This window comes from Ambystoma mexicanum, chromosome 1p (assembly GCF_040938575.1).
Source record: "Ambystoma mexicanum isolate Mex_15411 chromosome 1p, UKY_AmexF1_1, whole genome shotgun sequence".
NCBI lineage: Eukaryota > Metazoa > Chordata > Amphibia > Caudata > Ambystomatidae > Ambystoma > Ambystoma mexicanum.
In genome coordinates this window covers 282,922,886-282,939,236 of record NC_090921.1, presented here as the reverse complement: position 1 = coordinate 282,939,236, position 16,351 = coordinate 282,922,886, and the positions used below count along the sequence as shown (strand labels likewise).

General features: G+C 44.3%; 1 protein-coding gene across 6 annotated transcripts in view; it reads left to right on the top strand.

Annotated features, from left to right (window-relative positions):
- The window catches only part of DAZAP1 (DAZ associated protein 1), a 1,852,448-nt gene that overhangs the window by 851,660 nt on the left and 984,437 nt on the right, over positions 1-16,351 (top strand). For all 6 annotated transcript variants that reach the window (XM_069646753.1, XM_069646749.1, XM_069646751.1 and 3 more), the window contains exon 6: positions 232-280. In XM_069646753.1, the coding sequence (XP_069502854.1) occupies positions 232-280 (49 nt within the window). The remainder of the gene's footprint in view (positions 1-231; positions 281-16,351) is intronic.

Genomic DNA, 16,351 nt, shown 5'->3' with positions numbered 1-16,351 from the left:
AATGTAATCTGATGTTTGTTTTCTCTCACTGCTCTTTTGTTTGTTGACTTCTCTTCATTTCTGTGCCTTCGTGCAATTTCTTCATTCTCTGTCTGCACTCCCAATGGCCATGGTGCTTTGCCCTTGTTCCTAGGACACGACACTTGATGTATTGATTTTTTCCTTCCTCTCATTGTGGTGGTTTAGGTGCACTCATAGTAGTCTCCTGAGGTGACTCTTCTGTTTTTTCAGGTCTCAGAAGTTGTGATGATCTATGATGCTGAGAAGCAGAGGCCTCGAGGTAAAGCCTAATATTCAGTTTTTGTTTTATTTCTTCATCAGTTTTGTGTTCAAATGGCAAACTATTTTACATCATTATAAATTGGGTCATATTTATGTGTATTCGACAGTTTTTCCAGTAGGGTTCCCTAGGTCTATTTTACTATTCAAGAGCTTTTCACCAGGCAATCTTAGTGACTAATAGTTGCATATTGCTTTAATCCTTGCTATGTGGCAGAGTGTATTCTTCTTGGAGAAAATAACTAACATGTAATTGGCAGTGTTCTTCTGACATAAGCACCGGAATATTATCTAATGGTCATGCAGAGGTGGTTGTCACACAGTATATACTTGACTGACTTGCCTCCTCAGTTGGAAAGCAATTCATGGCTTTTTATATGTCAAGTCAAGAATAACTATTTTATCACCATTGAATCCAAATCGACCAGTCCCTTGAAGGTTATATTAAGTGAGCATTCCACTTAAGACACGTTAAATGCTTAAAATTATGATAGTGATTTTAACATGGCATGCTGATGAATATGGATTTCCTTTTAGCAAGCATTCAATATAACAGTTTGTAACCTTTATTTGTTAGGTGATTATTTATCTGCCAAATATTTTCCATTTCTATAAGCAGTATGCATGTTAAAGATTTGAGTTTACCTTTAGGTGTGTGGTCTACTTTCTAAAGAAAGGTTAATTGATACACGTGTGGCAGATACTGTAGAAAGTTGCATTTTCTCTAGAAGAGTAGTTTATAGACTACGGCATGCTGCAGATAAATGTTACTCTTTCGCATGTTTTCATACATGGTTGAGTATAAGTTATGTTTTCTAGTGTGTTGTATACATGCCTCGAAGTAGGCACTTTCACACACCCTGAATATGTCAGGTATTGCATGCCAGAAAATAAAACTATATTGAATGCAGTTAACATGCTGTAAATGAGTGAACTTAGCCTATTTTTTCTTTTAAACTGTTTAAGATTTCATGTTGCCCATATTTATCGAGATATGCTGGACAGAAATTAATTTAACCTCATTGCATGTTCCATACATGCTGGAGAATAGTTTGCCATCTGAACTTTCATTTCTCCTTAATTTATTAGTATATAATACATGCATTAATCCTCACTTCATAGTTAAGCTAAGTCTTAGTTGTATTTCATTAGTGGCATATTTAAGTGTTCCATAGTAATGTATTGTAAAGTTAAGCTCTTTCTCTCTGTGAACTGTTTGGCTGTGATTAACGATCTCTCTAGATTTCTCTTCTCCAGGTGTTTGATAAGCTTCTGTCACACAGGTACAGGCCAGTCCCAGAGTCACTGGAGGGGCACGTGCTTTGTCTCCAATGGAGTGTAAACGAAGTTTGAATATATTTGTTTTCCCTATATTCCTTGATAATTCAGTGCAGATGTATTGCCACATTTACCATGATTTGGGCAAGCAGAATTAGGTTTGGGGCACTTAGGTTTCAAAATAAGGTAGGAAAAGTTTGGCACTACATTGCTTCTGCAGTGTGGGTTGCCTTTTCTCTGTGTGAGGGCGTGTGCAATTAGATTGTGGGGGAGGTTGGTTGGACTTAAAGGCCCCTGGGGCCATTACGCCTATTGAAGGTGGATTGGTCAGTATGTCAGAACAGGTGCATCGTTTCTGAACTCTGTTTTGGTGTCAATGTAGAATCCTTGGAATGTAACCCTTCCTGTGGAACTGGTTGAGGGTTCTCAAAGTTCAGTGTCTCAAGATCTAAATCCACTCCATGTTTTTAGAATATCCAAAAATGATAATGAAGTCCAAGGAATCTAAATACAAATTAGTTTCATAGAAGTTCTAAAAAACATGATGTGATGCAGCTACCTAGAACTGGAGTTTGAGACCCCCGCATTAATGGATTCTAGCCATGTTATCCCTAAATTGGTTATTCTATAGGTGCTTTTAATCCTGGTTGTTTTCTCTCCCTCTGACCTGGCAAAGCGAGACTGAGTGCATGTGCTGCCCCAAGCTAGCAAGACCTCTAATGCTTTAGTCCCTTTTTCTCCATTCAGGCAAATGGATCTACAGTGCCCTTTATTCCAGAGCACAGTTGAAAGGCACATCTTTTTGTTTGTTCGTTGTTTTTTCCCCCCAGTATTTTTGTAATATTTTATTTTTGCTCTACGTGTCCCCAGGGTTTGTGGTACAGAGCCTGGTTCAAGGACAATGTATCTCTACATTAGCATACAGCTATTGCTTTCAGTTTGTGAGTTGCGGTTTATTACTGCACATTCTTTGTAGCACTGTCTTTCATGCAGTGCCTTTACATTCGAAAATATATTGTTGGTTTCTTGTGTACAAACAGGTACTTTCAGGTTTTGGCATTCACTCTTTAAGGAGCCACCACTGAAAATAGCAATAGTGGCTTATTAAATTGAACACAAAATGATGCTAAAGCATCCTTGAGGAGAAACCATCCAGGAAGGATTTGGTCAAAATTACATCCACGCTTCCAATTGTCCCCTCCTCCTCACCTGAACCATTTGGTCCAGAGCATGTATGGACTCGCCTTGCACAGTCCTGCGTAAGGACCACAGGTTTGTGAAGTTGGCATTTGTGAGCTTTTAATACCATTGCTGTGCATCTATTGAATTAGTCTGTGCATAGCAATATATTGATGCATTCCTATTGGCCCTTGTGTGAGACAACATTCGGCTTGTAGGCTTTTTGAAGGACCTTAGTTGATGGCGTCACCTCACATTGCAGTAGTTGGAAGTTCTCATTACAAGGCATCAAGTGCAGATGTGTTGCAGGGCCCCAGAATTATTACCTTGTTAATAAACACCGCTCTGGCTTTTAAGAGCACAACTCATCTAGAGATAATCATAAAATCAGGGAGTGGTTTTGTGATTTGCCAACGAACAGAGAAAAGGGCAAGATTTCTAGACCAATTTGTTATCATTTCGCATGATGGTTCTGCCAACAGCACAATGCAACAGGTATACCCAAATTATCGATTACACAATTGGGTTATCATGCTACCATGGGCATGATTACAAGCAGGCGCATTTAGAAGACTCATCAAGCTCCCCTCGCCACAGCAGTGTTAAGCATTCTTGTAGATTGGAATCACAGGTGACCTGGCTTTGTGACAGAAGAGCAATGCAATGGGGACCCCCCTTTCAAGCAACAGTGCAGGAGTGTGAAAGATATTGGCCTCTGCACGGCCAGGTATGTCTGGAAACAGCACACCCAGCCAGAGAGTGTTCAAGACACCCATTCCTGATGTCCTATGGGAGAATGTGCAGAAATGTGGTTTAGGGTATGAAATAGTTACCTCCCTTTTATCGGGTATCTTGACATGCATGGCCATTAAGAGGAGCCTTGGAGCAAGCAGCCATCCCAAGAGGTTGAATCCTCCAAGTTAGAAGATTCAGATTTTAATTCTAGTTAGCACTAAGAGCAAGAACCACACCAAGGCTTGCATGTTAGGATAGAGTGACCTACAAAAGAATGGTGCCGGGCCCACCAATATATAATTACAGTCGCAGATCCCACATGATGGGTGCAGGGTTTATGACGGCTCCATTGTTTGCATTTGCAAACTCAACAAGATCTTCTGCAACACCCCGCCTCCTGTAGACCATTCGTTCAATCCATGCCATAGCAATCCTGTGGAATGCCCCACCTGATTAAAACACTTCAAGTGCAACTAAAATGTGTATAGGCTGACGAAAAGGTGTGTTTTGCCTATGCACCCCGGTTTAATTTGGTGCATTGAGGTACAGTAAGCATTCAAAGGCTTAAACAGAGGTTCCATTGGCAAACCTAGTGCTCCCCTGTCCTCTGACATATGGCGCACACACACCCTCTTGAAGAGCCTGGTGGTGTAGAAAATGTCAATTCCTTCAACACAGCAGCTAGAAACATATTGGAGGTATAGTCAACTTGTCTAGTCTGTTCCAAACCCCGGAAATGGATTTCATTCACGTTTTTGCTTTTGGTCCACCTTTCTGTGGCACTTAAGGAGAATAGAGCTTTATCAGTGACAGATCACTGTCTGTGTCTAGATGTGGGTCTCTGTGCTAATCCAATACATGTAGTCCTGGCCCTGAACATTTCTGGGCTCTCTATACATTCCAGGTCTGAACACATCTGTTATTCTGATTTTGGGGCCACAAAGGCTGCCTCTCCAACTTGGATTGGTGGTTTTGATACTGGCTTGCCCATAGACCACCCATGACCCCATAATGCTATTTGGCTGCCAGGCTGTTCTTAATACGTGTAAAGAGTCCCTTGAGGGACAAGATGTTTTGGAAATATTTAGCCACAATCGGGATCAGTGTGAATCCTCTGATGCCCAATTTCAGACTGTATCTTGGTTTGTTGCAAGACCTCTTTCTGGGAAAAGGAGATACATTCAGCTCTCTTAAACGGGTCTTGTGCCTATTTTCCCTTCTGACGTAGCCTTAGCAGTTAAACCGGCTCTCCCCAGACATTTGGTGGACATGGTTGGGTGACTTTTTCCGGAGTGTCTACAGCTACACCAAGGTGCTCCATAGTTATTGTCAATGATGATTCTTCACTGCAAAAGTAGGAGGAAGCCGAGCCACCTCCAGGGAAATGGATATACTTGACAGACAAGCCAATGCTCTAAAATTGATGCCAGACTTTTACATCTACGTTTCACAGGCAGGGAAACTTGATTTTGAGCATTGTACTTTAAAATGATACAACATAGTCCACCAGATCGTCTGAATGAAATAAGACTTGGCCCAGTATTATTCAGTGTATTGCATTGGGGTTATCACAGGTTTTAAACTGAGGTTGTTGTCCTTCTCATACCTCACGCCAAGGAACACATGTATTGGACTATGCATATGACCAGAACAAAGAGGTGCACCAATCATTTTGCTTCCGTACATAATCTTTGCCATGTCAGAACATTGTAAAGCATGACAGTTTTAAATGCCAGGAAAACTCCTTTCTTTGCCAGTCTGTTTCCATGATAACTGAGAAAAAACCCATGACTAAAAGACGGATGACATGGAATCAAGTGCTCCAGGAGGAAACTACCATTTATTAGCAGAGTATCTCATCAATCCTTCCTTTGGGTGTTCAAAAATGAAATTGTCTTCACTGCTTTCTTGTCTCCCTTGTTAAACCTATTGGAAACAAAATCCTGCGTGATCAAGAATGCTCAATGTATCCTAATTGTCTAATTGTCTAATTGTCTAATCACAAGAAATCCAGGGGTTGCCTCACTGGTGTAGCAGGAATTGAGATTATCTACTGTACTACTCATCTTTTCCAGTCCAAAAATCTGAGCCGCAACAGCTGCTGACTGAAGCGGAAAGTCTGCAACTACTGGGTGCCACAATGATGAGGGAGGATAGGTTTCTGTCTGATATCTTGAGAAGCATGTGGTCACTTTTGCCCTTTTGGTCCATTAGGGCATATAAGAGGCTAATGCAAGGCTTGCTTCTCTTGTTTAGTATTCGTAAACATTAAATAGCTGCAGTAAGACTTTTTAAAGCAGAAACCTCTTTGCAAACAAGATAAGCAAATGACTACCTATAATTCTCCAGCATTGGATCTTTCATGGATTCACATGCTTAGAATATTCCCCGTCGTCAGACTGGGACCCCTCTGTACACATATAGGAGTAGGATTTGTTAGTGGAAGGGGCTCTAGCCGCCTGCAGAATTTCTTGGCACTCCTCTGAAATGTCTAAAGCCCCGAATTCCGAGAAGTCAGGAGCCAGGACGTAAGGTTGAGATTGAGGAGCGGGGCAGGTACCGGTGTAACGGATGCCCTCGTCGACGACTTGGCAGCCGCTCGTAGCCCAAGGTCTGCTGGGCCAGCCACTCTCTCGCTCTTGTCCTCCGAGGAGAGCAACATAGCTTGCTCTTGTAGCAAAGCCTCTGGAGGGGTAGGGTCGAGGACTTCAGGCCTCCTGTAGGACCCCCGTCGACGAGGCTCTCGTCGACGCCATTGTCGACGGGACGGAGGATGCCCCTTGCGGACAGTCTCAACCTTACGTCCTGGCTCCTGACTTCTCGGAATTCGGGGCTTTAGACATTTCAGAGGAGTGCCAAGAAATTCTGCAGGCGGCTAGAGCCCCTTCCACTAACAAATCCTACTCCTATAAGTGGCGGAGATTCTGTGAATGGTGTAGAAGACAGCGGGACCTACAACCATTGTTGGTGACGCCGGAACAAGTTCTACCTTACCTGCTCCTCTTAGCAAAAAAGGGACTGTCCCCCTCATCGATAAAGGTACACCTGGCAGCCATCTCGAGGTTCACAAGGGAGAGGCAGTCGCCTCCTCTATTCAGTGACAGACTGGTGAAACACTTCATGCGGGGTTTATTTCGAGCTTTTCCCCCGGTGAAACGTTTTCCCCCGGCGTGGAGCCTCAACATAGTGTTGGCAGGCTTGATGAAACCGCCTTTCGAGCCTATGGCCACGTCCGACATGAAATTCATTTCGTGGAAGTTGGCATTCCTGAAAGCTATCACATCAGCCAGACGTATCTCGGAACTACAAGCGCTGGTCGTGGACCTGCCCTACCTAAGATTCTTTAAGGACAAGGTAGTCCTGGCGACTAACCCTACGTTCGTCCCTAAGGTTCCGACGGTATATCACAAACACTCATCCGTGGTTCTGCCTACTTTCTTCGCCACTCCATCGTCGGCATCAGAAAAAACTCTTCATACCCTGGACGTTAAGAGGGCTCTGAAATTCTACCTACATCGCACACAAGACATCAGGGCTACTCGGCAACTGTTCGTCGCATATGGTCCGTCGACGAGAGGTAAAGCAATCTCGAAACAGGGATTGGCCAGATGGGTCTCGTCGACGATTGCTTTTTGTCACTCTAAGGCCGGAAGGCCACTGCAAAGACATCCTAGAGCCCATTCTACAAGGTCGATGTCATCCTCAACAGCGTTATGGACCGGAATTCCGCTGACGGACATATGCCAAGCTGCGGCATGGTCAGTGCCCCACACGTTTACCCGCCACTACTGCCTTGCCAGGCAGCATGCGGATGAGGCGCAGATGGGAAGAGCTGTCCTGCGCCATCTGTTTCAGTAAGGTAAGCTCCACGTTGTGGAGAGTGTGTTTTCTACCTTTGATGACAGTATGCTTTCAGTGGGAAAGGTTATATGAGTAAACTTATTACTGCTGCGCATATGTGTTGAGTAGTAGGGTGAGGGTACGTTACATTGCATTCTCACCACCGTCTCCAGTGTTACTGCTATACAATCTATTCTAAGCATGTGAATCCATGAAAGATCCAATGCTGGAGAAGGGAATAGTTTCTTACCTGTAACTCCATTTCTCCAGCATTGGTATCTTTCATGGATTCACATGCGCCCGCCAAGCCTCCCCGGGACTGCAATGTATGTGATGGATAAGTTTAACCCTTTCTACTTTGGAGGGGCCGAAATCTGAAGGGGAACCGCGGGGGCGGGCCTCTTATACTGGGACGGCCTGCGGAGCATGCGTAGGCGGGTCCTAAAAGGACGTGGATAGGACACAAAAGTGTCAGAAGTTTTCCTATAGGAAAAGGCTATATATGTGTACCGAGGGGTCCCAGTCTGACGACGGGGAATATTCTAAGCATGTGAATCCATGAAAGATAACAATGCTGGAGAAATGGAGTTACAGGTAAGAAACTATTCCCGTCTTTTGCTTTTTTGAAAATCATTTTTTCACCCAAAAAGCACAACTGAGATATAGTCCAGCTATTTTCCAGCATTAAATAAACTGGAAAACTGATCGGCATCCGTGTAAAAATATAAAAAGATTCTGGTAGTTAATTTTTTCATTCTATGGAACACATCCTTGTGCATTGTAAAGGTTTCTCAGATTTTGCAACTTAGTTCAAACTTGATGAGTTTGTAAAAAATAAAATTCAAGGTCTACCTTTTGCCCTTTGCCTTTTGAACAAGTTTTTGTCTGAAGATAAGTAATTTTTACAATCAGTATTTTGTCCGGCCTTCCCCTCTTGTGACCAAAATGGCTCTTTTTGGTCAATATGACATATGTGACCACTTGAGACGACAGCTTGGGGGTGTGGGGTCACATTGAGATTATTTCCCAACATTGATGTCTACCTCTTCTGAATACCCCTGCGGTCCACCAAAAGACTACCAGTGTCCTCTCCATCAAAGCAATCTTTCCACAACTTGGAGAGATCCCTCAACCTCATCACTCAATGTTGAGTTACCCTGACTGCTATTTCATCCATCGGGTCAGGAGTTTGCCAACCTATCAACATTGAAACACATTTGCTCCTTATCGACACTGAAGAGTTTTCTGTTGACCAGAACCTTGGTTCAAGATATGTCTCTACAACTGCCTGTAACAGTTGTCCCAGCGATGTTTCAATTTAAATCTCACACCAAAGCATATGGATTACTCGGGTGTCATTTCACTAGAGGAAAGGCATGGTGATGCATATGTGTCAGTCATTGTTTCCTGCCAACCCTCTTTGGCACAACTGAGGCTAGCTCAGAGTCAGACTGGCATGCACATTTACAAGCTCCAATCAGTCCTCCATCATTCTGGTGTGGATGTGATTGGAGGAGCAATGTAAGTCTTAACCATTAGACAGGCCACTTCAACATCATACTTTCATTCTGTGCCAAAGGAGTGTCTTTGACTGGGGATCCGGTTTGAGATCCGCTCATTCACAGGATAACTGTCAAGAGTGAATAGCCCCAAAACGCTCCTGGGAAGGTTGTTTTAGATGCATGCATGCATGTATGTTTCAGTTGGACAATTTATATTTCTGTCTACTGGCTGACAAACTAGAGTTACTGTGGTTCTATACATGATGGTCTACAACTGAAAACCAGCATCTGATCCTGGACGTTGTCTTTATTTCTTAGCTCTTCAGCTCGGATCAGGAAACTACCATGGATAACTCATTTTGGGAAATATTTTTGATGGACCAGCCAGGAAATGTTTCCTTCAGCAAGTTGAAGAGCGTGATGCTAACGCAAAAATTGGAACGGTACCCCAGATTGCTTGGAAAATAGCAATATTAGTCACGTAAATTTGTGGGAGCCCTCAAGAGTTGCTGCAGAGTGAAGCAACATGAGATGCCCTGAGATTCAGGGTGCATACAAAGGAGACGGAAGGATAGGAGGAAGTTCTATCTGTCACTGCCTATGTGCCCTCTAGTGCTAGAATGCGCTGGTGTGCCGCTTATCAAAAAATTGCTAGAATACGGAATGGAATATTTGCCCCATTTCTAGTATGCACCTGAAAATAAATGAAGGTTAGAAACTAGGGCTATCTCCTGTTAGCGAGAAGAGGTGTCACACACTGCGTGGAAAAGGCAACATGTGAAGTGACTTGCAGTAAAGAACAAGCCTGGGTAGTAAAAAACACTCACTAGTTCAGTCTACTCGTGGTAAATTTTAATGACCTGTAGCACTGATCTGATGTGTGTTAATAAAAGATAATCGAAATTATAAGTTTATTAAAAATGGGTTAACTAATGACCCAACATGTGTCACGTGAACCTGAGAGGAGTTCCCGTCTAATGTTTTAATCTGGAAACTGTGGAAGACAGAGGAAGCTTGCACACTGTGGCAGGGGTGCCTTAGGAAGGTACCCACTGGGTGTGGAAGCTAGAACAAGTAATTCCTTAGAGTTCTGGGTCTACCGGTTTCAGTGGTATTTAAATTAATTTACCCACTTTCTTCAGGACAGTCTAAGTGTCATTCCGGATATGTCTGGAATGTGGCAGAAGTATTGCAGGTTGCTCCAACCCTCCTTGTAAGTACTGCAATAAAGCCTGCGAGTAGATCAGTGTGATGACCAAGAACAAACCCACACCCTGCAATACCTCTGTTTAGAGGAGGGGAAAGCTTGCCAACTGAGCAGGACATCCAGTTCTAGTCAAAGGAGGATGACCATGCGTTTTATTCTCACTCCACATCTGTCTGAGTTGAAACATTTAATTCTTGATGATGTTGTGCTCTTGGGGTGAACATGTTGCCCTCTTGTTAGGGTCATGTTATGCGGCAGTAGTCTTGGAGGTCTGTATACAGTAACATTATCATGCAATAAAGAGTACCTGAATAAGAGTAGGGCAAGTGTACCTATTCCTGCCAACCTATAGTTATAAAAATCAATACAGGCTGTGCCTTGAAAGGCCATGCAATGAGACTTCTGAGAAACATCATTGCCATGAAAATGTCCCCTCTCCCGATCTACACTCAGAACAACTTTGAAGCCTTTTTTGGTTTGTGCAAAACAGAATCTCTTTTTGCCAATTTAATTCCACCGAAAGGCCAATTTTCAAGTTGCAGCATTCGTAAATTGCAGTGATCCTGGTGTGACATTGTTTGCAGTGTGAGTTAAATGTCTTAATGAGTTTTTGAATTGGCGACAGACTAGCAGAACGTACAATTGCAGCCTAATAATGCTCCACATAGATGCATGGATCTCGAGAACATACTCTTTGAAGATTTGGGTGATCTCTACACTGCGTTAATGCCTAGAAAGAACCAAGCGGCCATCCACAGGAATGCCATTAAAGTAGGACATTGTCTACTGTGTCTGTTTAAGAAAATGTAATAATCCCACTAAAAGCCAAGAAGAAACAATATTTCTTATTTAGTACAATATAGCTCACTATTCAGTGGCCATTGCAGCCTATTTGAAAAGTAATTTGACTGAATGTTCTTAAATAGCCTGAAATTAAGGAGCTTTGTAGAACTTTATAGGAAAATAAGTTACTTAGTGGGGGTGGCCTTTCACCCCATGGGAGGTAGAATCAGAAGTCTGACATAAAATTCCTGTTTTGGCTGTTTTCCTGTTTTTCTTTCCCAATTTCTCTTCCGTTTTAGAAAGATCCCTTTGTGCCTTAAGCATTAGAAAGTGCCTCTAATCCTCGCCTTGACAGCTAGAAGAATAGAACTAGATTTTGATATTTATATTCAGATGCCCAAGTGTGGAAAAGATTTTCTTTGTGATTGGTTTTACATGAATGATCTTTCTTTTACTTGGCTTTCTTCTTTACCCCATGTATCATGTTTCTCTACATTTCCGGCAGAATGAGTGAGGCCAGCCATTTTATTTGGGTTTCATGAAATTTAATATAGATATCATGGGGAAGGACACGTTCCTTGTAAACCTCGGTCTCCAACATGGGTCTCTTCATTAAGTTCATAAACCACTCTCCATCCTCACATGAGCTTTAAGAAAAGGGGTGGAGAAAAGCAAGATTTTTGCCAGCAGTATGTGAAAAAAACGTTGTCACTCTAGTGCAGAAGTCTGCAACCTTTGGTTCTCCAGATGATTTGGACTACAACTCCAATACTTCATGGCCAACATAGTAAATGGGGATCAAGGGAATTTTAGGGCAAAACATATGGAGCGCCACAGTTTCTAGACCGATGCTCTAGTACAGGATGGGATGGTGGAGCAGCTTGGCTGCCTAAAAGCGGTTTACATGTTTAACATGCATGCCCATCTTTGTTCTGGTTTTTCTTTTTTCTCTGTTCCAATGTGATTGAAAATAACTATAAATTAGCACTGTTGTGCTTTTTCAGAGATACATTGATGCAAATTAGAAACTCTGCCATATTGGCTCAGTTATTAGTTCATCATTTATTTTTAAATAATGCTATTTTTAAAATGTGTTCGGGGATCCTGCATATACGTATTCATGAGATGCCCATGATGGAGAACTAGGATTTCAAGTTAACATGTACCTGCATGTGTTGGGACAAACTGAAACATCTTGCTACCTATTGTTTCAAAGTTGTGTGAATGCCAACATTCAGCAGATTTTATGGGACTGTTGCTCTGTTAAGTTAATGTTAAATGGGCTTTCACCACATATTGCATATCTCCAATTTTAGTAGAAAACAGTTCCAGATGGACAATACGAGTAGTATGAGGGTTAGTTCAATGGTTAATAGAATATTGATGGCTGATGTGTTTTGAATACTGTAGTCCGCAAACCCTTGGTCTCCAGTGAAATAAGGCTGCTGACATTTTATGTCATGCCACTCAAGCTAAATTCCACTATTAGCCACTTGTTGAATTTATTGTACATGGAATTGGTACAATATCTTCCAGAACCACAAGATGGTTCTAAAGGCTAATTCTTTTCAAACATTTTTTCTGGTAATACGTATCCTGACACTTCCCTTAACTGAGATGTACAGGACCCATGACTGTATGACTTTAAAATTACCTCTCAGATTACGTCTGCATATGAATTAATTTGTCTTCAGGTATTCTTTTCCCTATGCCTTCAGTCATGCAATTGTGATCTTCTCTCATTGGATAATAACCAAGCAGATGCCCTAGCAATTTAATTGAGTGTAGAATGGGTGCTTGGGTGCATTAGTGGCGCGACCTGCTTGTCTTCGTGCTCACCTCCACACCATTCGATGTATTTGCTTAACTCTGGATTCAGCCTTCCCTTGTGGATGATCTTTTTTATATTCTTCTGCAGGCATGCCTGTAGCTTTTTAGGAAACACATTGTATTGGTATATAATTGTTTTCCTCTGTCTTGCATTTATCCTTTTCCAACTTAGTACTCTAGCTTGAGCTCTGTATGTGTTTTCTAAAAGTGCCACCCTCCCTTTGGATAAGGTGGCTAGAAGCATATTGTAATGGTTGGCAAATTAACGGCAGGTAACCTCTGCTTTTTACAACAGCAAAAGAGAAGAGTATTTTTACAAACTCTGATCAAATTACAGTATTATGAAGTTTGTGTTCTCATGGCGAGTGCTTTTCTTTTACTGGTTTCAGTAGACACTTTTGATGCAGTATTGACTCATTGCCGTGTTGCCTGTAAGAGATTTCCCCCTGGGGCACTAGTAATGAGAGCTGCGTTGGTGAACAAACCCACGGCACCCATCCAATGCTACTGTAGCCATGCAGTGTACCTTGGTTCTGGTTTGTTCACCCAAGTGCTGAATCTGCTGGAATAATTTAATTGTGATGGGGCTTGATATGCTTGCCCCTCATTTATTGGGAGTATCAGAGAGGCACAGTTAACGTTTCTGCCAGTTTTGCTCTTCTGCAACATTTTGCTTCTTCCGGCTTTCATGGTTTGCTTGCCCTGCTGATTGTACCCAAGCACTGAACTGACAGCAAATTCGGCTTCTAGGCCCTGAACTGCTGCAGCTTACAATGTGGTCATGTTGAAATAGGGGTCTAGTCTGTCTCATGTAACGGACAGTTTCTTCTGGCTGTACTGGTGATTCCCATTCCTGAATAATGCAGCACCATTAAAACCAGTGAAGAGTTTTAAGGACTTATCCCCAAATGCATTTTCCTTTTAACTAGTGCAACCACATTTTTGTTATGCTGAGGTTGCTCATTTTGCTATAGAGTCTCAAAAGGTGACTGCTGGTCATTGACTTTAGGTCAGAGCAGGGTCAGTAGCTCCCTCTAAATGTTATTGAAGCCATGCATGCTTCGACGTTGCCCTTTCATAAAACATTTGTGCTTGGCCATTCTTTCCTTCCACATTCAGGCATTCCATTCGTACATCTCGTTCCCTTTCCTCCATACCTGCAGGACATTCCGTCCTTCGGGACGGGACCAGAGCACTTTATTAAGCATCCAAACATTTGTCCTTCTTTTATACTCCTACATGCCATCCCCTTTCCTCCATGCTACATGGGCGTCCCTCACTAGAAAATACTGTCTTTTCCCCTTTAAACTTAGCTGCGTGCAGCGGCGCGGCCCTGGGAGCATGTGCTCCCCTAACCCTGCCCTCTGGTGCCACACCTCAGTCCTCTTTTCCGCGCTGACGGTAGCAGGCCTGCTTCACCCGAGCTTTGGTGGAGGTCAATTTTTTTCCTTCGTAATTCCATGCATTTCCAGTCTTCCTCGGGGACACCTGTCCCTTTCTATTTTAAACTTAATTTTTCATTAAATTCTAGGAAATTTACACCAGCCTTTGGAAACGGTGCCTCCCTGGCGCATGTTTGCTGCGGTAGGCTTCAGTAGGTACCCGTCCTGAGACAGATCATTTCCGACATCGGACCCGCATGCACTCTGCCTCCGCTGCCTTGGTGAAGACCACGGCTGGGACGGCTGTTCCGTGTGCAACGCACTTACTCCCTGGTCTCTCAAGAACCGGCTCGCAAGGTGGAGGGAGCTCCTGAGATAATCAAGAATACGTATGTAGAAAAACTAAGGCCAAGTGAGGTGTTCTCTGCTCCAAAGCACCCCGCAAGGGTGACTGCTTCCCCCAGCAAGCAGCCAAGCGGGAGGGGCCAGACACTCCCCGTCACCAGCAAGGGTACCAATGTTCACAGAGCTACCGGCCTCATGGCTGATGGATCCTCCCGTTCTCTTTGCTGAGGGTCCTGTGTTACCTGGAAGTCTCCCAATGGGCTCCACCTTAGTACCAGGCCTAGGCCTGAGGGGGCGCCTACATGCTCCATGTCAGAGGGCGATCAGCCTACCAGGTCCATGCCTGAGGTGCAGGCTAGGTCCGAGCCTACACGCTCAATCAAACAGGCAGAGGCCATAGCTATTTCCACGATGGTCACGCAGACCACACGAGTGTCGGTCCAGGACAAGATTGCGGCGCAGACAGACAAAATGGCGGCACGTGCCGACACACGCCACTCCAGCAAACCCCAGAGGCAAGTCCTCACTCCAAGGGTGTAATGGTCTCCCATGACCACGCTGCAGTAACGTTGTGCACATCTTAGCAGGTGCCCTCTGGGCAGGGGCATTACACCGAGGCGAGTTTCTCTCAAGGATGGCACAGTACGTGAAGAGCGCAGGGATCCACACCGCTCACGCCTTCGATGTAGGAACGCACAGCTCCAGCGTGCGAAGAACGTTTCTTCAAGAAGTTCCTCACGCTGATGAGGTTTCCTCAAATGAGTGGCATCCTGAGGGGAATTAAGGGCCTGCTTCTACCTACGCCGACACTGCCTTTGACGTCAGTCCATCTGCAGCCAGCTACACCCTCGGTCAAGGTGGTTTCTCCGCCCTACATCTGCCTGTGCAGTCCACCATCAAAGCCATGTCCCCAACGCCCCCGCCCCCTCAGTTACCGCCGGCCCGACCACACCACCAGTGGATCCGACAACCCCCCAGGACGCTGTGGATCAGGCGGACATAGATGAAGAGGACGACTGGCACCTCATCGTCAGCGAGGGCCTTCCATGATAGTCAAGCGTGTTTGTCAGAGTATCTAGGCCTCCCTCAGCCTCAAAAGGAACAGCCAGAAGCAGGGTTCCTAGTGATGGTGCTGACCATAAATCGGCCACCAGATCAGGCATCCCGCTCCAAAAGGACATGGAAGCCCTGGCAAAAAAGGGCTGGTCCAAGCCTCATTCTACGCAGCCCACTAACAAATGGTTCAATACGAAGTACAGGCAGGCAGAAGGAGACACATACCTCTTATTGGTTCACCCTCATTCATCGGTCATAGTGGCGGCCTCCATGTACGCCAAACCACAGACATCTACATCATCCTCATCTACCTCTGCCTTATTGGGCATGGAGGAGAAGGTGCTAAAGGTGTAAGGCAAGAAGGTATATTCCACCGCCAGCCTCCACCTGTGGCAAGCTAACGCCAACGCTATGCTGGCCACAGCATCAGAGGCTATGGAAAGAAATTTCTGATTTTCTCCCAGATCTACCAGTACACAAGCAAGCTTCATTCATAGCAGGCTTGGCCGAGGCTACGCTTGTAGCGCAAAACCTAATGGAGTCGACCGTGGCTCATATTGACACGGCGGGCAGGGCCACCAGATTTCCGTTTGAAGGAGGACAGTTGTTCCATTCTTCCACTAATGGAGAGTTGAACAAGAAGAAAAACAGTTCTCAAACCGTTAAGTCGTTAGCAATATGGGCAAAGTCCTCTTCCAAGCCCTTCGGGCAGGGGCAAGCACGTTCTGACAGGGGAAGAAAATTCAGCAGCTTCAGCGGTTTTCAGGACCAGAGAGCTAGGCAACCGGACAGGTCCTTCAGCCAACACAGGCGCAAGCAACAAAGAACCTCAAAGAAAGGTTTCTTCCAGGCCCCTTCCCAGGCACCCGAAAGAAACCATGACGCTGTCATCGGGTCCACAGTTCTCCGGTGGTGGGCAGGCTGGCTCTGCACAT